Source organism: Salmo salar, chromosome ssa12 (genome assembly GCF_905237065.1).
Source record: "Salmo salar chromosome ssa12, Ssal_v3.1, whole genome shotgun sequence".
Lineage (NCBI taxonomy): Eukaryota > Metazoa > Chordata > Actinopteri > Salmoniformes > Salmonidae > Salmo > Salmo salar.
The window spans coordinates 85,774,364-85,797,029 of record NC_059453.1 but is presented as its reverse complement, the minus strand read 5'-3'; the positions used below and the strand labels follow the sequence as shown (position 1 = coordinate 85,797,029).

At 43.9% G+C, this 22,666-nt stretch overlaps 1 protein-coding gene across 2 annotated transcripts in view; it reads left to right on the top strand.

Annotated features, from left to right (window-relative positions):
- The window catches only part of gnai2b (guanine nucleotide binding protein (G protein), alpha inhibiting activity polypeptide 2b), a 95,708-nt gene that overhangs the window by 57,416 nt on the left and 15,626 nt on the right, over positions 1 to 22,666 (top strand). For both annotated transcript variants that reach the window (XM_014133883.2, XM_014133882.2), the window contains 3 exons: positions 4,861 to 4,903; positions 7,148 to 7,289; positions 19,680 to 19,840. In XM_014133883.2, the coding sequence (XP_013989358.1) occupies positions 4,861 to 4,903; positions 7,148 to 7,289; positions 19,680 to 19,840 (346 nt within the window). The remainder of the gene's footprint in view (positions 1 to 4,860; positions 4,904 to 7,147; positions 7,290 to 19,679; positions 19,841 to 22,666) is intronic.

Genomic DNA, 22,666 nt, shown 5'->3' with positions numbered 1-22,666 from the left:
TATTTCATAAATGTGCAAAATGTTCTAAAACCCTGTTTACACTTTGTCATTATGGGGTATTGTGTGTAGATTGATGAGGATTTGTATTTATTTAATCAATTTTAGAATAAGGCTTTAACATAACAAAATGTGGAAAAGGTCAAGGGGTCTGAATACTGAATGAATATATCTGACCATCACCCCTGGTGAGACAAAACCGCATCTCGTCAATGAAGATAACTTTTTGCCAGTCCTGTCTGGTCCAGCGACGGTGGGTTGTGCCCATAGGTGACATTGTTGCCGGTAATGTCTGGTGAGGACCTGCCTTACAACAGGCCTACAAGACCTCAGTCCAGCTTCTTTTAGCCTATTGCGGACAGTCTGAGTACTGATGGAGGGATTGTTTGTTCCTGGTGTAACTCAGGCAGTTGTTGTTACCATCCAGACAAGTGAAAATGATGGTCAGTAAAGAAAACTTTAAGCTCGTTGCCCCTTGATAACCAGCGCACTTCTGTATGTTGTAAAAGCGTTACATGGTCGCTGCCCAATTAATTGCATAGTGCAGAAAATACACAAGAGTTCAGGGGCCTTGCTTTGACAAAGTTAACCTTTTTCACTGTAGTGTACAAAACGTCTTTCAAGCTGTCAGGCATTCCTTTGGCAGCAAGAGCCTCTCGGTGGATGCTGCAGTGTACCCAAGTGGCGTCGGGAGCAACTGCTTGCACGCGCGTTACTGCTCCGCTATGTCTCCCTGTCATGGCTTTTGCGCCATCAGTACAGATACCAACATCAGCAGCAGCTACGTTTGGCTACATACGAACCATTAGTGGAATTCCCACGAGAGAGAAACGCTTAATGTGATTGGATGTTAATTATTTGACTAGGCTACCTGTATTTGACATTGTGTTATTTTGCGGAACACTAGATGGTTTAATTTTATTTTTGGCAGTGAAACAAGGCTACTCAGGTGAGAAAAAAACCTCACCCAAATGTATAGCCCCGTTGGAAATATAAATGGACTGTTTGAAAATTTGAAGAAATAAAAGAAAATATATATATATATTTTTAAGTGTGAATCACATTTTTATTTGGCGTACCCCTGACGGCATTGCACGTACCCCTGACGGCATTGCGCGTACCCCTGACGGCATTGCGCGTACCCCTGACGGCATTGCGCGTACCCCTGACGGCATTGCGCGTACCCCTGACGGCATTGCGCGTACCCCTGCGGGTTTGGGAATACCTGGGTTATGTGATGCGCGAAAGACGCTACTGAATGTGGTGGCCAGTTGGAAGGCACGACTCATTCATTCTGCAGAACAGCAATGTTGGACTATATGCCTACAGGAGGGAGCTGTTGAGGATGGACGGCTTATTGGTGTGTTATCAACTTATTTCAACTATATTTGCCATTGCTAAAGCAGCTAATTGTCTTAATGGTCCTGTCTTTGTAGCTATGTTTTTATTTATTTTTCTTGGTACGGCATTGTATATTCCCCATGGGCTTTAAAGCGATGATTTTAAACATATATGGTTAATTAGAGGCTTTTAAAAATACAAAAAGCCAAAGTCATGCACGAGCACTGAGGCTGAGAACAATTGGTATTTATCAATGGTTATCTCCTACCGCCGTGCGTATGATGCTCATAGAATTGTTTGATAAATCACCCTTTTTCTATGCTTACGAACATTCCATTCTTAAGTAGTATTCTGGAATAGTTTCTACGCAATATTGATAAATGAGGCCCTTGGGCTTTAGCAGAGTGTTTTCAATACTTCCTATAGAGAATCAGTAAGCAGAGCTCTGTTGTTATGCAATGTGTTAACTTGCCATTAAATGGAATGCACTCCACTAGTCCCAGACGGCCCCTTTTATTAAAGTGGAAAATGCACTTTTAAATGAATAAAGAATCGAATATGACCCCCACATCCTGGTCACTGAATGGAAACAATAATACACTACCCTGGAGCCTCTGTGGAGAGAATTGTGTGGCAGGTTATGTGTTGTTGGAAGTTGTCAGGTAACTAGAGTTTGTACAGGAGAAACAGTCATGACAAGAGTCCTCCTTGCTGTTTTTCCTATTTTGTTGCATTACAACCTGTAATTTAAATAGATTTTTTATTTGGATTTAATGTAATGGACATACACAAAATAGTCCAAATTGTGAAGAAAAAAACTACTTCTTTAAAATATATATATATACTGCTCAAAAAAATAAAGGGAACACTTAAACAACACATCCTAGATCTGAATGAAAGAAATAATCTTATTAAATACTTTTTTCTTTACATAGTTGAATGTGCTGACAACAAAATCACACAAAAATAATAAATGGAAATCCAATTTATCAACCCATGGAGGTCTAGATTTGGAGTCACACTCAAAATTAAAGTGGAAAACCACACTACAGGCTGATCCAACTTTGATGTAATGTCCTTAAAACAAGTCAAAATGAGGCTCAGTAGTGTGTGTGGCCTCCACGTGCCTGTATGACCTCCCTACAACGCCTGGGCATGCTCCTGATGAGGTGGCGGATGGTCTCCTGAGGGATCTCCTCCCAGACCTGGACTAAAGCATCCGCCAACTCCTGGACAGTCTGTGGTGCAACGTGGCGTTGGTGGATGGAGCGAGACATGATGTCCCAGATGTGCTCAATTGGATTCAGGTCTGGGGAACGGGCGGGCCAGTCCATAGCATCGATGCCTTCCTCTTGCAAGAACTGCTGACACACTCCAGCCACATGAGGTCTAGCATTGTCTTGCATTAGGAGGAACCCAGGGCCAACCGCACCAGCATATGGTCTCACAAGGGGCCTGAGGATCTCATCTCGGTACCTAATGGCAGTCAGGCTACCTCTGGCGAGCACATGGAGGGCTGTGCGGCCCCCTAAAGAAATGCCACCCCACACCATGACTGACCCACCGCCAAACCGGTCATGCTGGAGGATGTTGCAGGCAGCAGAATGTTCTCCACGGCGTCTCCAGACTCTGTCACGTCTGTCACGTGCTCAGTGTGAACCTGCTTTCATCTGTGAAGAGCACAGGGCGCCAGTGGCGAATTTGCCAATCTTGGTGTTTTCTGGTAAATGCCAAACGTCCTGAACGGTGTTGGGCTGTAAGCACAACCCCCACAGTATATATATATACTGCTCAAAAAAATAAAGGGAACACTTAAACAACACATTCTAGATCTGAATGAAAGAAATAATCTTATTAAATACTTTTTTAAATTCTTCCAACTTCAACAGTATATATATATATATACTGTTGAAGTTGGAAGTTTATGTACACTTAGGTTGGAGTCATTGAAACTCATTTTTCAACCACTCCACAAATTTCTTGTCAACAAACTATAGTTTTGGCAAGTCGGTTAGGACATCTACTTTGTCTATGACACAAGTAATTTTTCAAACAATTGTTTACAGACAGATTATTTCACTTATAATTCACTGTATCACAATTCCAGCGGGTCAGAAGTTTACATACACTAAGTTGACTGTGCCTTTAAACAGCTTGGAAAATTCCAGAAAATGATGTCATGGCTTTAGAAGCGTCTGATAGGCTAATTGACATAATTTGAGTCAATGGGAGGTGTACCTGTGGATGTATTTCAAGGCCTACCTTGAAGTGCCTCTTTGCTTGACATCATGGGAAAATCAAAAGAAATCAGCCAAGACCTCAGAAAAAAATGGGAGACCTCCACAAGTCTGGTTCATCCTTGTGAAATTTCCAAATGCCTGAAGGTACTACGTTCATCTGTACAAACAATAGTACGCAAGTATAAACACCATGGGACCACGCAGCCGTCATACCGCTCAGGAAGGAGACGCGTTCTGTCTCCTAGAGTTGAACGTACTTTGGTGCGAAAAGTGCAAATCAATCCCAGAACAACAGCAAAGGACCTTGTGAAGATGCTGGAGGACACAGGAACAGAAGTATCTATATCCACAGTAAAATGAGTCCTATATCGACATAACCTGAAAGGCTGCTCAGCAAGGAAGAAGCCACTGCTCCAAAACCGCCATAAAAAGCCAGACTACGGTTTGCAACTGCACATGGGGACAAAGATCGCACTTTTTGGAGAAATGTCCTCTGGTCTGATGAAACAAAAATAGAACTGTTTGGCCATAATGACCATTGTTATGTTTGGTGGAAAAAGGGGGAGGCTTGCAAGCCGAAGAACACCATCTCAACCTTGAAGCACGGGGGTGGCAGCATCATGTTGTGGGGGTGCTTTGCTGCAGGAGGGACTGGTGCGTTTCACAAAATAGATACCATCATGAGGGAGGAAAATGATGTGGATATGTTGAAGCAAGATCTCAAGACATCAGTCAGGAAGTTAAAGCTTGGTCGCAAATGGGTCTTCCAAATGGACAATGACCCCAAGCATACTTCCAAAGTTGTGGCAAAATGGCTTAAGGACAAGAAAGTCAAGGTATTGTAGTGGTCATCACAAAGCCCTGACCTCAATCCCATTGAACATTTGTGGACAGAACTCAAAAAGCGTGTGCGAGCAAGGAGGCCTAGAAACCTGACTCAGTTACACCAGCTCTGTCAGGAGGAATGGGCCAAATTCAACCAACTTATTGTGGGAAGCTTGTGGAAGGCTACCCGAAACGTTTGACCGAAGTTAAACAATTTAAAGGCAATGCTACCAAATACTAATTGAGTGTATGTAAACTTCTGACCCACTGGGAATGTGATGAAAGAAATAAAAGCTGAAATAAATCATTCTCTCTACTATTATTCTGACATTTCACTATAGTTTTGTCAAGTCAGTTAGGACATCTACTTTGTGCATGACACAAGTAATTTTTCCAACAATTGTTTACAGACAGTTATTTGACTTATAATTCACTGTGTTTCCTGTTTCTTCTACAGGTGCCGGGGAGTCTGGGAAAAGCACCATCGTCAAGCAGATGAAGTGAGTTACAGAGAGCTGTAACAGATCAGGACATGTCATGACCTCTTTAATAGATGATGCCCTCTATCCTCTAGTGGTTTATTCAGTCCTAGTCCCAGTCCTTGTTGGATTGATCTACAATGCTACTGTACACTGCTGATCCAGAGCTGGCAAACAGTCAATCAGGCTTGTTGAGCACAGGCATATTCATTTGCTTTTTAGGAAGACATATGGAGGGCAAATCTTCCTGTCTGCGGTAGTTGGGCTGGCTTCCTCGTGTCTTCCTATCCATAATTGTCTTTGGCTACTGATAGCATGAGTCTCAGTGCACAGGACTTTTACTGTGGTTACTGTAATGACTGGGATCAAACCATGACACTCAATTACACACTCACCAATGACGTATACAAAACATATGTGTGTATGTCTATGCCTCATTCTCACACACACACACACACACACACACACTCCTTAATGGCTTAATTATTCACATTCCTGTGGGCTAGCCAGGCGATGAATCAGTTTTTCATGAGTGTAGAGTACAGAATGTAGCTCTAAACCCAGGTTGTTAATACAGCCATACAGAACAACCAATGCTTTGAAGACAGACCATACCCGTAACACAGCACAGCCTGCTCTGCTCTGAAGCACCAGCTCTGTCTCTTACCACAGAGATCATGTCAACATAAAAGCAGAGCAGGGAGAATGGTTGCCTTTTTTTTCCCATAACACCTGTAGATATAATTATAATATTTATTGTGTAACTAACTGGGTTAAATCCCAGTACTTTTCCTAGCCGTTAGTGTCAAGCTTACAGGCCTGTTTATTCATGAGATGATATTGGCTTATTCATGTCTTCGTCTTGGTGCTACTGTTCTCTTTCTGCACTGCATCCTGCATTCTGATGAAGTCTGGATGCTATCATCACACTGAAACACACACACATACACACACACTTAACATGCAGGGCATTCCCCTGTGCATGACAAGCTGAGGCATGGTCAGACACATCACTAATATGTAGAGGAGGTTTGCACAGGACTGCACTGACTGTCTGTATCAGCTGGTTGCCTAGCGGTTAGAACGTTGGGCTAGTTACTGAAAGGTTGCTGGTTCGAATACCAGAGCTGACAAGGTGTAAAATCTCTTGATGTGCCTTTGAGCAAGGCAATTAACCCTTATTTGCTCCAGGGGTGCTGTACTACTGAAGCTGACCTTGTAAAACAACACATTTCACTGCACCTATCTGGTGTATGTGACAATAAATACATTTATTATTATCATCTTAGAGTAACTAGCCGTTCTACCAAACGTTACGGTCATTGATTGAACACCCAAACTCTTAGCGCTAGAAGTCCTAACATATTGAGCACATTTAACACTGTATGAAATACATAACCTGTCAACCATACTGCCCAATGACTGTATATATGAATGGACAAAGCCATGGATCACGTGACATCATGTATAACTATGTGAAGACTCAATAGAGTATTGAAGCTAAATTAAGTCTGTTAAGATGGTGTCTCATGGGGACATAACATGCTCAGTTTGAGCTACTCCAGGAAGTGACGTTACAGGCCAGCTCAGTGCTGCCCCCTCATAAGTCAAGTTATATGCCGACCTGGGTACTGCAGGCTACCATTAGCAACACAATTATCCTTATAACTTCTTCTGGGTGCGACTTTAAAATAATCGGTTAAAGTACATACATTTGGTGTATTAGAAGCAATTATTGGTCCCATGATTATCTTTGCAACATTTTTTAATTTACAAGAAGATTGACATTTTTCCATTCACTATAATGGGGGATCCTGTTTTCTGCTAACAATGCCTGCAGTACCACGGCCGGTCTTGAACCTCTGTGGCTTCAATTATTATTATTATTTTACATTTAACCTTTATTTAACTAAGCATGTCAGTTAAGAACAAATTCTTATTTACAATGACAGCCTACCCCGACCAAACTGGGCCAATTGTGCGCCGCCTTATGGGACTCCCGATCACGGCCGGATGTGATACAGCGTGGATTTGAACAAGGGACCGTAGTGACGCCTCTTGCACTGAGATCCAGTGCCTTAGCCCGCTGCACCACTCGGGAGCCCCAATGTGAGGGGCAGTCGTTCTCCCCTGATGCTGCCCAAGCACCTTTTTAAACCCCCGTTCTCCACCTGTCCTCCTTTTCTCTTAGTAACATTTGTGCCCCCTTCTATTCCTCACTTGAGTGACATCAGAAGAATGCTCAGGTGTGTTCTTCTTCATCAGGATCATCCATGAGGATGGCTACTCAGAAGACGAGTGTAAGCAGTACAGGGCTGTGGTCTACAGCAACACCATCCAGTCCATCATGGCTATCATCAAGGCCATGGGCAACCTCAAGATCGACTACACAGAGGCCTCCAGAGAGGTAAGACACATACATGCAAACACACACACACACACACACACACACACACACACACACACACACTCACACACACTATGTTAGGCAGTCAGATGATTAGAGAAGAGGTACAGCTTTGCTTCTACACATCCACTAAAGCTCTTGAGTAACAATGTCCTGGGCACTGAAGTCAAGGTTAGTCACTATAATCCATGACCTCATGAAGCCAAGGTTAGTCACTATAATCCATGACCTCATGAAGTCAAGGTTAGTCACTATCATCCATAACCCCATGAAGTCAAGGTTAGTCACTATAATCCATGACCTCATGAAGCCAAGGTTAGTCACTATAATCCATGACCTCATGAAGCCAAGGTTAGTCACTATCATCCATAACCCCATGAAGTCAAGGTTAGTCACTATAATCCATGACCTCATGAAGTCAAGGTTAGTCACTATAATCCATGACCTCATGAAGCCAAGGTTAGTCACTGTCATCCATAACCCCATGAAGCCAAGGTTAGTCACTATAATCCATGACCTCATGAAGCCAAGGTTAGTCACTATAATCCATGACCTCATGAAGTCAAGGTTAGTCACTATAATCCATGACCTCATGAAGCCAAGGTTTAGTCACTGTCATCCATGACCTCATGAAGCCAAGGTTAGTCACTATAATCCATGACCTCATGAAGCCAAGGTTAGTCACTATAATCCATGACCTCATGAAGCCAAGGTTAGTCACTATAATCCATGACCTCATGAAGCCAAGGTTAGTCACTATAATCCATGACCTCATGAAGTCAAGGTTAGTCACTATCATCCATGACCTCATGAAGCCAAGGTTAGTCACTGTCATCCATGACCTCATGAAGCCAAGGTTAGTCACTGTCATCCATAACCCCATGAAGTCAAGGTTAGTCACTATCATCCATAACCCCATGAAGTCAAGGTTAGGCACTGTCATCCATAACCCCATGAAGTCAAGGTTAGTCACTGTCATCCAAAAGCCCATGAAGTCAAGGTTAGTCACTGTCATCCATAACCCCATGAAGTCAAGGTTAGTCACTGTCATCCATAACCCCATGAAGTCAAGGTTAGTCACTGTCATCCATCACCCCATGAAGTCAAGGTTAGTCACTATCATCCATAACCCCATGAATCAAGGTTAGTCACTATCATCCATAACCCCATGAAGTCAAGGTTAGTCACTGTCATCTATAACCCCATGAAGTCAAGGTTAGTCTCTGTCATCCATAACCCCATGAAGTCAAGATTAGTCACTGTCATCCATAACCCCATGAAGTCAAGGTTAGTCACTATCATCCATAACCCCATGAAGTCAAGGTTAGTCACTGTCATCTATAACCCCATGAAGTCAAGGTTAGTCTCTGTCATCCATAACCCCATGAAGTCAAGATTAGTCACTGTCATCCATAACCCCATGAAGTCAAGGTTAGTCACTATCATCCATAACCCCATGAAGTCAAGGTTAGTCACTGTCATCTATAAGCCCATGAAGTCAAGGTTAGTCACTGTCATCCATAACCCCATGAAGTCAAGGTTAGTCACTGTCATCCATAACCCCATGAAGTCAAGGTTAGTCACTGTCATCCATAACCCCATGAAGTCAAGGTTAGTCACTGTCATCCATAACCCCATGAAGTCAAGGTTAGTCACTGTCATCCATAACCCCATGAAGTCAAGGTTAGTCACTATCATCCATATCCCCATGAAGTCAAGGTTAGTCACTGTCATCCATCACCCCATGAAGTCAAGGTTAGTCACTATCATCCATAACCCCATGAATCAAGGTTAGTCACTATCATCCATCACCCCATGAAGTCAAGGTTAGTCACTGTCATCCATAACCCCATGAAGTCAAGGTTAGACACTGTCATCCAAAAGCCCATGAAGTCAAGGTTAGTCACTGTCATCCATAACCCCATGAAGTCAAGGTTAGACACTGTCATCCAAAAGCCCATGAAGTCAAGGTTAGTCACTGTCATCCATAACCCCATGAAGTCAAGGTTAGTCACTGTCATCCAAAAGCCCATGAAGTCAAGGTTAGTCACTGTCATCCATAACCCCATGAAGTCAAGGTTAGTCACTGTCATCCATAACCCCATGAAGTCAAGTTTAGGCACTGTCATCCATAACCCCATGAAGTCAAGGTTAGACACTGTCATCCAAAAGCCCATGAAGTCAAGGTTAGTCACTGTCATCCATAACCCCATGAAGTCAAGGTTAGTCACTGTCATCCATAACCCCATGAAGTCAAGGTTAGTCACTATCATCCATAACCCCATGAATCAAGGTTAGTCACTATCATCCATCACCCCATGAAGTCAAGGTTAGTCACTGTCATCCATAACCCCATGATGTCAAGGTTAGTCACTGTCATCCATCACCCCATGAAGTCAAGGTTAGTCACTATCATCCATAACCCCATGAAGTCAAGGTTAGTCACTATCATCCATATCCCCATGAAGTCAAGGTTAGTCACTGTCATCCATAACCCCATGAAGTCAAGGTTAGTCACTGTCATCCATAACCCCATGCCCGATCCAAGAAGCCATTACATGCAGTCACACAGTTTGAAAAGAACGCCAACTTCCGCTAATAGGAGACTGTTCTTACCATCATGTAACCGTTGACATACACCCCCCCCCCCCCCAAGAAAACTGAATAACACAAGTATTTTTCTACAAGCACTGACTTTGCTTACCATACTTACCAATCCTATCCTATCTTAATCTATTATATTTTACTATACCTACCAATCCTATCTTATTCTACTTTATCTTACTATACCTACCAATCCTATCTTCTCTTACTATACCTACCAATCCTATCTTCTCTTACTATACCTACCAATCCTATCTTATCTTATCTTATCTTATCTTACTATACCTACCAATCCTATCTTATTCTACCTTATCTTACTATACCTACCAATCCTATTTTATCCTATCCTGTCTTACTATACCTACCAATCCTATCTTATTCTACCTTATCTTACTATACCTTCCAATCCTATCTTCTCTTACTATACCTACCAATCCTATCTTCTCTTACTATACCTACCAATCCTATCTTATCCTATCTTATCTTACTATACCTACCATTCCTTTCTTTTCTATCTTATCTTACTATACCTACCAATCCTATCTTATTCTACCTTATCTTACTATACCTACCAATCCTATTTTATCCTATCCTGTCTTACTATACCTACCAATCCTATCTTATTCTACCTTATCTTACTATACCTTCCAATCCTATCTTCTCTTACTATACCTACCAATCCTATCTTCTCTTACTATACCTACCAATCCTATCTTATCTTACTATACCTACCATTCCTTTCTTTTCTATCTTATCTTACTATACCTACCAATCCTATCTTATTCTTTCTTATCTTACCATACCTACCAATCCTATCTTATTCTTTCTTATCTTACCATACCTACCAATCCCATCTTATTCTATCTTATCATACTATACCTACCAATTCTATCGTATCTTATCTTACTATACCTACCAATCCTATGACTGGAACGAATTGCAAAAATCACTGAAGTTGGAGACTTATATTTCCCTCACTAACTTTAAGCGTCAGCTGTCAGACCAGCTTACCGATCACTGCAGCTGTACACAGCTGTAAATAGCCCATCCAACCAACTACCTACCTCATCCCCATATTTGTTTTTGTTTTTCTGCTCTTTTGCACACCAGTATTTCTACTTGCACATCCTCATCTGCACATATATCTCTCCAGTGTAAATTGCTAAATTGTAATTACTTCTCCACTATTGGCCTATTTATTGCCTTACCTCCTTACTTCATTTGCACCCACTGTATACAGATTTTTCTATTGTGTTATTAACTGTACGTTTGTTTATCCCATGTGAAACTTTGTGTTGTTGTTTTTGTCGCACTGCTTTGCTTTATCTTGGCCAGGTCGCAGTTGTAAATGAGAACTTGCTCTCAACTGGCCTACCTGGTTAAATAAAGGTGAAATAAAATAAATATAAAATGTTATCTTATACCTACCAATCCTTTCTTATTCTATTTTATCTTACTATACCTACCAATCCTATCTTATTCTACCTTATCTTACTATACCTACCAATCCTATCTTATTCTATCTTATCCTACTATACCTCTACAAAATAGTATACCTCTCCTTATCAGAAAAGAGCTATTGGCCAACTGAGGTCACATGTTGCTCGTAAAGTTCTGTCCTGACTCTCCTGTAAAACTCCCCCTTGAGCCTTATCTCCATGTGCTTGTGGAACAGACATGGTTTCTCAGGCAGGTACTGGTGGTGGTAGGGGAAGCTGGCCATGTATAGGGACTTCCAGTAGCACTCACAATGCCAGATCTCTGAGAAACTTGGGAGGTCTTGACCTAGTCACACAAAACCAGTTCTAGATGCACAATGCCTTCAGAACGTCTTCAGACCCCTTGACTTTTTCCACATTTAGTTACGTTACAACCTTATTCTAAAATTGATTAAATTGTATTTTTCCCCCTCATCAATTTACACACAATACCCCATAATGACAAAGCAAAAACAGGTTTTTAGAAATGTTTGCACATTTATATATATTTTTTAATGAAATATTACATTTACATAAGTATTCAGACCCTTTACTCAGTACTTTGTTGAAATACCTTTGGCAGCGATTACAGCATAGAGTCTTCTTGGATATGACGCTACAAGCTTGGCACACCTGTATTTGGGGAGTTTCTCCCATTCTTCTCTGCAGAGCCTTCAAGCTCTGTCAGGTTGAATGGGGAGCGTTGCTGCACAGCTATTTTCAGGTCTCTCCAGAGATGTTCAATTGGGTTCAAGTCCAGGCTCTGGCTGGGCCACTCAAGGACATTCTAAGACTTGTTCCGAAGCCACTACTGTGTTATCTTGGCTGTGTGCTTAGGGTCGTTGTCCTGTTGGAAGGTGAACCTTTGCCTCAGTCAGGTCCTGAGCGCTCTGTAGCAGGTTTTCATCAAGGACCTCTCTGTTCTTTGCTCCGTTCATCTTTGCCTCGTTCCTGACTAGTCTCCCAGTCCCTGCATCTGAAAAACATCCCCACAGCATGATGCTGCCACTACCATGCTTCACTGTAGGGATGGTGCCAGGTTTCCTCCAGACGTGACACTTGGCATTCAAGCCAAAGAGTTCAATCTTGGTTTCATCAGACCAGAGAATCTTGTTTCTCATGGTCTGAGAGTCTTTAGGTGCCTTTTGGCAAACTCCAAGCGAGCTGTCATGTGCCTTTTACTGATGAGTGGCTTCCGTCTGGTCACTCTAAGGCCTAATTGCTGAAGTGCTGCAGAGATGGTTGTCCTTCTGGAAGGTTCTCCCATCTCCACAGAAGAACTCTAGAGCTCTGTCAGAGTGACCATCGTGTTCTTGGTCACCTCCCTGACCAAGGCCCTTCTTCCCCGATTGCTCAGTTTGGCCGGGCGGCCAGCTCTAGGAAGAGTCTTGGTGATTCTAAACTGTTTCAATTTAAAAGTGATGGAGGCCACTGTGCTCTTGGGGACCTTCAATGCTGCAGACATTTTTTGGTACCCTTCCCCAGATCTGTGCCTCGACACAATCCTGTCTCGGAGCTCTACGGACAATTCCTTCGACCTCATGGCTTGGTTTTTGCTCTGACTTGCACTGCCAACTGTTGGACCTTATATAGACAGGTGTGTGCCTTTCCAAATCATGTCCAATCAATTGAATTTACCACGGGTGGACTCCAATCAAGTTGTATAAACATCTCAAGGATGATCAATGGAAACAGGATGCACCTGAGCTCAATTTCTAGTCTCATAGCAACGGGTCTGAATACTTTGTCAATATAGGGTATTGTGTGTAGATTGCTGAGGATTTTTTTTAATCCATTTTAGAATAAGGCTGTAACTTAACAAAATGTGGAAAAAGTCAAGGGGTCTGAATACTTTCCGAAGGCACTGTACCTAAATGCGTTCTAGAAATGGATGTTGAGAAATACACAAAAATAAACAACGAACCAAATCCTGGTAAGAATGTACTATTTAATTGTAACCATTGATTATGATAGGAAAATACTGATGTCCCTGTGCCATCCATGGTATGGACTGGTTAAATTGCTGGGTATTGAAGTTCATTGTTGAAAAATGTATATAATCTTGGATAGCAGAAGCAAGTCACAGGTCTAGGCATGGGCTTGTTGCTACCAAAACTGAGTTCCAAATCAATATTGTATATCAACAGTACCTATCAACCAAACATTCTAAATTCTACTGAAGTTGCTGTTTTTAATTGTGATATCATTATATTAAAATGTGAGTGTATTGAAATGAATTGAATTGCCATGGCAAAGAAATAGAATGGGTTTCAAATCAACGGTGTTGCTCTTATCAAGCAAACATTCTAAATTCAAACATTCTAAATTCAAACATTCTACTAACTTTGCTTTGCTTGATTTTGTATTTTTATTATTCAAAATTGCCATGACAATTGCCAACCATTATGCACACACACGAACCCCCCCCCCCCCCCCACACACACTTACAGTGGGGACTCTTGAGGTTCAGACCTGCTCTCTCCTCAGTGCTCAGATAGACAGAGAGCGAGAGAGCAGTTGAAAGAGAGATTGAGACGCCCTGACCTGAGAGAGATGGTTTATTTCTCTATGTTGTTAGGTCAGGGTGTGGGGTGGGCATTCTATGCTTCATATTTCTATGTTTTGGCCAGGTATGGTTTCCAATCAGAGGCAGCTGCTTATCGTTGTCTCTGATTGGAAACCATACTTAGGCAGCCCTTTTTCCCTCCTTGAGTTGTGGGATCTTATTTTTGTACTGCTCGTTATAGCCTGCAAGACGTGACGGTCGTTTGTCATTTGTTTATTATTTTGTTTAAGTGTTCTGATTTAAAATAAATATAAAGATGAACACGTACCACGCTGCACCTTGGTCTACTCCTTTGGACGATCGTTACAGGGTCCCTAACCCATTGAAGTTGGAATTTGTAAGGGTTATGGCTGTAAGATCCCGGATAGCACTGACCATTGAGAGAGAGAAGGTAGAGGCTGTGAGTGTGTTTTCCTGCAACCACGAGGGCAATGCAGGCTTGATCATGAAGAAACGTGAATTGTGCTGAAAAAGGAGAAGGCGCGCTAACTAAGGGTTTTTATTTAAAGCTGCTGACAGGACACATTTTACAAGCAGATTTCCTTTGCAGGCAATTTCTGCAGCGTAGGCACTGTGCACCTCAAGTGAATAACCTGTCTCAAAAACTCCTTCTGCTACTGCTGCCAGCCGCAAATACGGATTATTATCATTATACTATTATTATTATTAATAATATTAAAACGATAACAACGATAGCATTAACAACTCAGGCAGATAGAAAGGCTTCATTCCCAACCCATATTCATTATTCACACACACACACACACACACCACACACACACACACACACACACACACACAGCTTCACTGCTCTCACCTATCACACTCAATGAGTCAGCAATAAGGTGTCCAGTGCTCCTGTGAAGAGGGTTCAGCCTGTGAACTAGGGATGGGCATGAGTAATCGAATACTTGAGTACTTGAAGTCAAAACTCGATCTTTAACCAGAGATAAAATGTTAAAATACTGTCAAACTTTTTGGTGGAATGTGCTTTGTGGCTGCCTGAACGGGCAAGTGAAATCCCCCCCCCCCCCATTTTCTTTTTTTATAATAATATCGTTGTCTTGGAGAGAAAGTTCATTTGCTTTGACTCTAGTGGTCCATATGTACATGTGCAATTGCGGGGCACAACAAAAAATAAACCAAGCCAAGCATCACACAGTTCTTCTCCCTAATTTCTTATCTCTCTCCGAGTTGGGCATCTCCGGCGCGGCCCACGCTTGGATTGCGTCCTACCTGACAGGTCGCTCCTACCAGGTGGCGTGGCGAGAATCTGTCTCCGCACCATGCGCTCTCACCACTGGTGTCCCCCAGGGCTCTGTTCTAGGCCCTCTCCTATTCTCGCTATACACCAAGTCACTTGGCTCTGTCATATCCTCACATGGTCTCTCCTATCATTGCTATGCAGACGACACACAATTAATCTTCTCCTTTCCCCCTTCTGATAACCAGGCGGCGAATCGCATCTCTGCATGTCTGTCAGAAATATCAGTGTGGATGACGGATCACCAGCTCAAGCTGAACCTCGGCAAGACGGAGCTGCTCTTCCTCCCGGGGAAGGACTGCCCGTTCCATGATCTCGCCATCACGGTTGACAACTCCCTTGTCCCCTCCTCCCAGAGTGCTAAGAACCTTGGCGTGATCCTGGACAACACCCTGTCGTTCTCCACTAACATCAAGGCGGTGACCCAATCCTGTAGGTTCATGCTCTACAACATTCGCAGAGTACGACCCTGCCTCACACAGGAAGCGGCGCAGGTCCTAATCCAGGCACTTGTCATCTCCCGTCTGGATTACTGCAACTCGCTGTTGGCTGGGCTCCCTGCCTGTGCCATTAAACCCCTACAACTCATCCAGAACGCCACAGCCCGTCTGGTGTTCAACCTTCCCAAGTTCTCTCACGTCACCCCGCTCCTCCGCTCTCTCCACTGGCTTCCAGTTGAAGCTCGCATCCGCTACAAGACCATGGTGATTGCCTACAGAGCTGTGAAGGGAACAGCACCTCCATACCTTCAGGCTCTGATCAGGCCCTACACCCAAACAAGGGCACTGCGTTCATCCACCTCTGGCCTGCTGGCCCCCCTACCTCTGAGGAAGCACAGTTCCTGCTCAGCCCAGTCAAAACTGTTCGCTGCTCTGGCACCCCACTGGTGGAACATGCTCCCTCACGACGCCAGGACAGCGGAGTCAATCACCACCTTCCGGAGACACCTGAAACCCCACCTCTTTAAGGAATACCTAGGATAGGATAAAGTAATCCTTCTAACCCCCCCGCCCACCCCCCCTTAAAAGATTTAGATGCACTATTGTAAAGTGGTTGTTCCACTGGATATCATAAGGTGAATGCACCAATTTGTAAGTCGCTCTGGATAAGAGCGTCTGCTAAATGACTTAAATGTAAAATGTAAATGTAATTTCCATTTCTCCTCCGTGTTGCTTTCCGACCGCTCCCTCTGATAGTGCTGTGATGATAGCGGTATCGCAATGGGTTTTCCATGGCAAAAATGAAAACACGAAGCAGGATTTACTTCTTGGTCCTTTAAAAACCTGCTGTATGTAAAATATTGTGTGCTATAGCTTGGAAAATAAATGTGACTCTGGATGACAACATAATGGTGCTTGTTTCCTACATTAGGGCTGTATTCCAAAATAAGTTAAATCCGCTTCATGTTTTGTTTCCTTTGCACAACCCAATTTTCATCAGAATCATTAAACCTAGGCCTACTCACCAATCTGATGTAGTGGCCGTAATTCACGTAATTCAGTGTTCAATGTTGAATTGTTAATCCATTTGGAAAAGTCCAAAGAACAGGCAGAATAAACTAAATCGAACGTCTGTATATCGACATTTAGTTTTGTAATCCAGATTAATTTATTTTTACCTCGTGAAATGTAGCCCTATTTCAAATCTTTGATAATAACTTTTCCACATGCGAGATCTGTGTCACTTGTTCTATTTTATTCTGTTACATGTTTTTTACTATAACATAGGTGTGTCTTGACTGTGATAAGGGCTTGTGAAATAAGAGCGTCTTGTCTGCTAAATTAACAAAACAAGGCTATGCCATTTCACAGTCATAGGCTTCTACAAGCAAGCCCCACATTGCTGGTTAGTACCTTTTTGAAGATTGTGTTCCACGGTATAATATAATGAATCTAAAATGGCACCTTTATTTTTTGAGTGAATATATATGGGGTAATTTAGCAATTAGGATTTATCTGTAATGGTTATAATAAATTAAGCATTGTTACGCACTGTTGGTATTGATAAATGCCCATATTTTTAAAAATGTTTTCCTAAAATATATATTTTTCCATTAGAGTACTCAAGTATATAACAAAAAAATATGGTAGTACTCAAACAGACAAAACATTTGAAATGCCCATCCATACTGTGATCAAACTGTCAACATGTTTCTCAAAGAGGGCTAACACATTTTTAGGAAGCTCCAGTGTATTGCAGTATATGTCAGAGGGCTTCAGTCTTGAGTCTATAGCTGGAGGATGGGTGAATGCGCTTTATTACTGTAATCTAGTCTCCTGCATGGCCTGAGGGTCTAACAGGGATACAGGGCTGAGGAGAGAGGCTGCCGTGGTCATTACGGGAGGATGGATGGGTACACACCTCTGTGTCCTCAGACCATCGTTCATGCCACTGGACGTATTGATACTTGCTCTGCTTCCTATGCAGGCATTTAGCTCACCGGCTGCCACAAACATACTCTCATACAGTACATTAGACAACAGCCAACATGTATGCATACTTTAGACAGTGATGCACAAGAACACACATAGAACATTGCATAGACACACACACACACTCGTACACGCAGGCATGCACGGATGCACACACACACGGGTACTGGTGCCCAGAATTGGCTCAATGAGTCATCGTAAGCCCAGTTCCCAGGGAGAGGAAATCGAGCCTCCATATGCTGTGTCATTTCATTTGCTTTGTCATTTCAAATCCAGAGAAAGATGCTGAAAACATGGCAAAATATCCTCTGTGAACTGCACTCCCAGTCTCAAATTGAACTGTACATTTATGACCATTTTGTTCCAGTTCACTAAATTGATTGATTATTCAATTTGAGCTTTGCTAATTTGCTATTATGGAAACAGGTGACACAGCAGATCTGCATACTGTATGTGTGTGTGGGTGGAGAGGTGTTGGCTCAGTGGACAGTATGCAGAGCTGTTCATCCGTCTGCTCTGCTGAGTCTCTGGGCATGGAGGTGTCTGGTTCTCTGAGCCTAGCCAGCTGTTCATCCGTCTGCTCTGCTGAGTCTCTGGGCATGGAGGTGTCTGGTTCTCTGAGCCTAGCCAGCTGTTCATCCGTCTGCTCTGCTGAGTCTCTGGGCATGGAGGTGTCTGGTTCTCTGAGCTTAGCCAGCTGTTCATCCGTCTGCTCTGCTGAGTCTCTGGGCATGGAGGTGTCTGGTTCTCTGAGCCTAGCCAGCTGTTCATCCGTCTGCTCTGCTGAGTCTCTGGGCATGGAGGTGTCTGGTTCTCTGAGCTTAGCCAGCTGTTCATCCGTCTGCTCTGCTGAGTCTCTGGGCATGGAGGTGTCTGGTTCTCTGAGCCTAGCCAGCTGTTCATCCGTCTGCTCTGCTGAGTCTCTGGGCATGGAGGTGTCTGGTTCTCTGAGCCTAGCCAGCTGTTCATCCGTCTGCTCTGCTGAGTCTCTGGGCATGGAGGTGTCTGGTTCTCTGAGCTTAGCCAGCTGTTCATCCGTCTGCTCTGCTGAGTCTCTGGGCATGGAGGTGTCTGGTTCTCTGAGCTTAGCCAGCTGTTCATCCGTCTGCTCTGCTGAGTCTCTGGGCATGGAGGAGTCTGGTTCTCTTATGTTGTTCTTGTCTATAACTGTTCTGTACTCTGTCATGTATATGTATGTTCTGTGTGGACCCCAGAAAGAGTAGCTGCTGCACACATCCTAATAAACTAAACTAAACTCATTATCTTCACATTGGCGACTGAACTGTGCTGTGTCATCATCGCTATCACGCCAATCATCCCTGTCTATTTACACTACACCATGGGAGTCTGGTGGCCCCTTAATTGGGGAGGACAGGCTCATGGTAATGGCTGGAGCAGAATAAGTGGAATGGTTTGATTCCATTCCATTTGCTCCGTTCCAGTCATTATTATGAGCCATCCTCCCCTCAGCAGCCTCCACTGCAGTACACAGATGGTAGAGGGAGAAACACCCAGAGGAAATATATATCCTGCCTGCCACTGGCTTCCACTGGCACACTTTATTACAACACTACATTATTTATCATCCAGACGCCTTGTCCACAGACACCAATATATCTCCCATATTAGCCATCCACACAGTGTAGATTACCTGGCCTCATTGGCCACCTGTCAAAACAACCCAATATGTATTAGTTTAATCTGCTTCACTCAATCATTGTCTCTTATGGCTAGAGAGACCCTTTAACGATTTATGATGAGATCTTCCATCATCACTGTAGATGTGCTTGCTTTGTCAAATCCTCTCCCCAGAGGTCCTTACACACAGCCATACCTCACTGCTCTAAAAAAACAAAAGTTTGACTGACTGTTGGCTGTACATTTGGTGATAATATGGGTTCTCCCTCCCTCCTCAGATTTAAACATTAGCCCTCTACCTCTGTGTCTGTAGTAATAACTGTTCCCTAGTACTGTGGTACGTGGTACCTTGCAGCCTCCTAGCTTTGCCCATAATGTCCCTCTCCTGTCCCCTCCCGTCCCCTGCAGGACGATGCCCGCCAGCTCTTTGCCCTGTCGGCTGCTGCTGAGGCGCAGGGCATCCTGCCCGACGACCTGTCCAAAGTGATCCGCCGCCTGTGGGCCGACAGCGGGGTGCAAGGCTGCTTCACGCGCTCCCGGGAGTACCAGCTCAACGACTCAGCCGCATAGTGAGTAGACATAGTGTGTTTCAATTATGAACAAATTCTTATTTACAATGAAGCCTAGCAAGAGGCCTCCTGTGGGACGGGGGCTGAGATTATAAATAAATGTAGGACAAAACGCACATTGTGATAAAAGAGACACCACAACACTAGATAAAGAGAGACCTAAGACAACAACACAACATGGCAGCAACACAACATGGCAGCAACACAACATGACAGCAACACAACATGACAGCAACACAACATGACAGCAACACAACATGACAGCAACACAACATGACAGCAACACAACATAGCAACACAACATGACAACAACACAACATGACAGCAACCCAACATGACAAAACAACATGGCAGCAACACAACATGACAACAACACAACATGACAACAACACAACATGACAATAACACAACATGACAGCAACACAACATGACAGTAACACAACATGACAGAAACACAACATGACAACACAACATGGCAGCAACACAACATGACAACAGCACAACATGACAGTAACACAACACGACAGCAACACAACACAACATCAATACAACATCAACACAACATGACAACAACACAACAACACAACATGACAGTAACACAACATGACAGCAACACAACATGGCAGCAACACAACATGACAACAACACAACATGACAGCAACACAACATGACAACAATAGCAACACAACACAACATGACAACAACACAACATGACATCAACACAACATGACAACAACACAACCTGGCAGCAACACATGACAACAACTCAACATGACAACAACACAACCTGGCAGCAACACAACATGACAACAACTCCATGACCTTCAATGTCAACAACTCCCTTGAAGGAGTGGTATGCTCAATGATTCTCAATATAACCCACCCACCTCCCTCCCTCCTTACCTCCCTCTAGTTCACTCAGTATGCAACCTGCACCTGCACACGCACCCTCACGCTACCACTACAAATAAATGTGACCAGGAGACCAACACCAGTTAGAGCTACTCTCTATCTCCTCCTGCTGCTCGTTGGAGACCAACACCAGTTAGAGCTACTCTCTATCTCCTCCTGCTGCTCGTTGGAGACCAACACCAGTTAGAGCTACTCTCTATCTCCTCCTGCTGCTCGTTGGAGACCAACACCAGTTAGAGCTACTCTCTATCTCCTCCTGCTGCTCGTTGGAGACCAACACCAGTTAGAGCTACTCTCTATCTCCTCCTGCTGCTCGTTGGAGACCAACACCAGTTAGAGCTACTCTCTATCTCCTCCTGCTGCTCGTTGGAGACCAACACCAGTTAGAGCTACTCTCTATCTCCTCCTGCTGCTCGTTGGAGACCAACACCAGTTAGAGCTACTCTCTATCTCCTCCTGCTGCTCGTTGGAGACCAACACCAGTTAGAGCTACTCTCTATCTCCTCCTGCTGCTCGTTGGAGACCAACACCAGTTAGAGCTACTCTCTATCTCCTCCTGCTGCTCGTTGGAGACCAACACCAGTTAGAGCTACTCTCTATCTCCTCCTGCTGCTCGTTGGAGACCAACACCAGTTAGAGCTACTCTCTATCTCCTCCTGCTGCTCGTTGGAGACCAACACCAGTTAGAGCTACTCTCTATCTCCTCCTGCTGCTCGTTGGAGACCAACACCAGTTAGAGCTACTCTCTATCTCCTCCTGCTGCTCGTTGGAGACCAACACCAGTTAGAGCTACTCTCTATCTCCTCCTGCTGCTCGTTGGAGACCAACACCAGTTAGAGCTACTCTCTATCTCCTCCTGCTGCTCGTTGGAGACCAACACCAGTTAGAGCTACTCTCTATCTCCTCCTGCTGCTCGTTGGAGACCAACACCAGTTAGAGCTACTCTCTATCTCCTCCTGCTGCTCGTTGGAGACCAACACCAGTTAGAGCTACTCTCTATCTCCTCCTGCTGCTCGTTGGAGACCAACACCAGTTAGAGCTACTCTCTATCTCCTCCTGCTGCTCGTTGGAGACCAACACCAGTTAGAGCTACTCTCTATCTCCTCCTGCTGCTCGTTGGAGACCAACACCAGTTAGAGCTACTCTCTATCTCCTCCTGCTGCTCGTTGGAGACCAACACCAGTTAGAGCTACTCTCTATCTCCTCCTGCTGCTCGTTGGAGACCAACACCAGTTAGAGCTACTCTCTATCTCCTCCTGCTGCTCGTTGGAGACCAACACCAGTTAGAGCTACTCTCTATCTCCTCCTGCTGCTCGTTGGAGACCAACACCAGTTAGAGCTACTCTCTATCTCCTCCTGCTGCTCGTTGGAGACCAACACCAGTTAGAGCTACTCTCTATCTCCTCCTGCTGCTCGTTGGAGACCAACACCAGTTAGAGCTACTCTCTATCTCCTCCTGCTGCTCGTTGGAGACCAACACCAGTTAGAGCTACTCTCTATCTCCTCCTGCTGCTCGTTGGAGACCAACACCAGTTAGAGCTACTCTCTATCTCCTCCTGCTGCTCGTTGGAGACCAACACCAGTTAGAGCTACTCTCTATCTCCTCCTGCTGCTCGTTGGAGACCAACACCAGTTAGAGCTACTCTCTATCTCCTCCTGCTGCTCGTTGGAGACCAACACCAGTTAGAGCTACTCTCTATCTCCTCCTGCTGCTCATTTACTTTTTATTCAACCTGGAAAACAAAACCCTGTCTACTTTGCATACAGCTTAACAACTCTGCTTTGTCTGCCAATTTCCTTTTTAATAACATTACAAACACATTAAGAGAATGAGTTGATTCTTAAAGGTCGGATCACAGAGATGACTGGGTGTTTACCCTGATGCAATCACAGTGGCAGTTAGATTGATTGGTG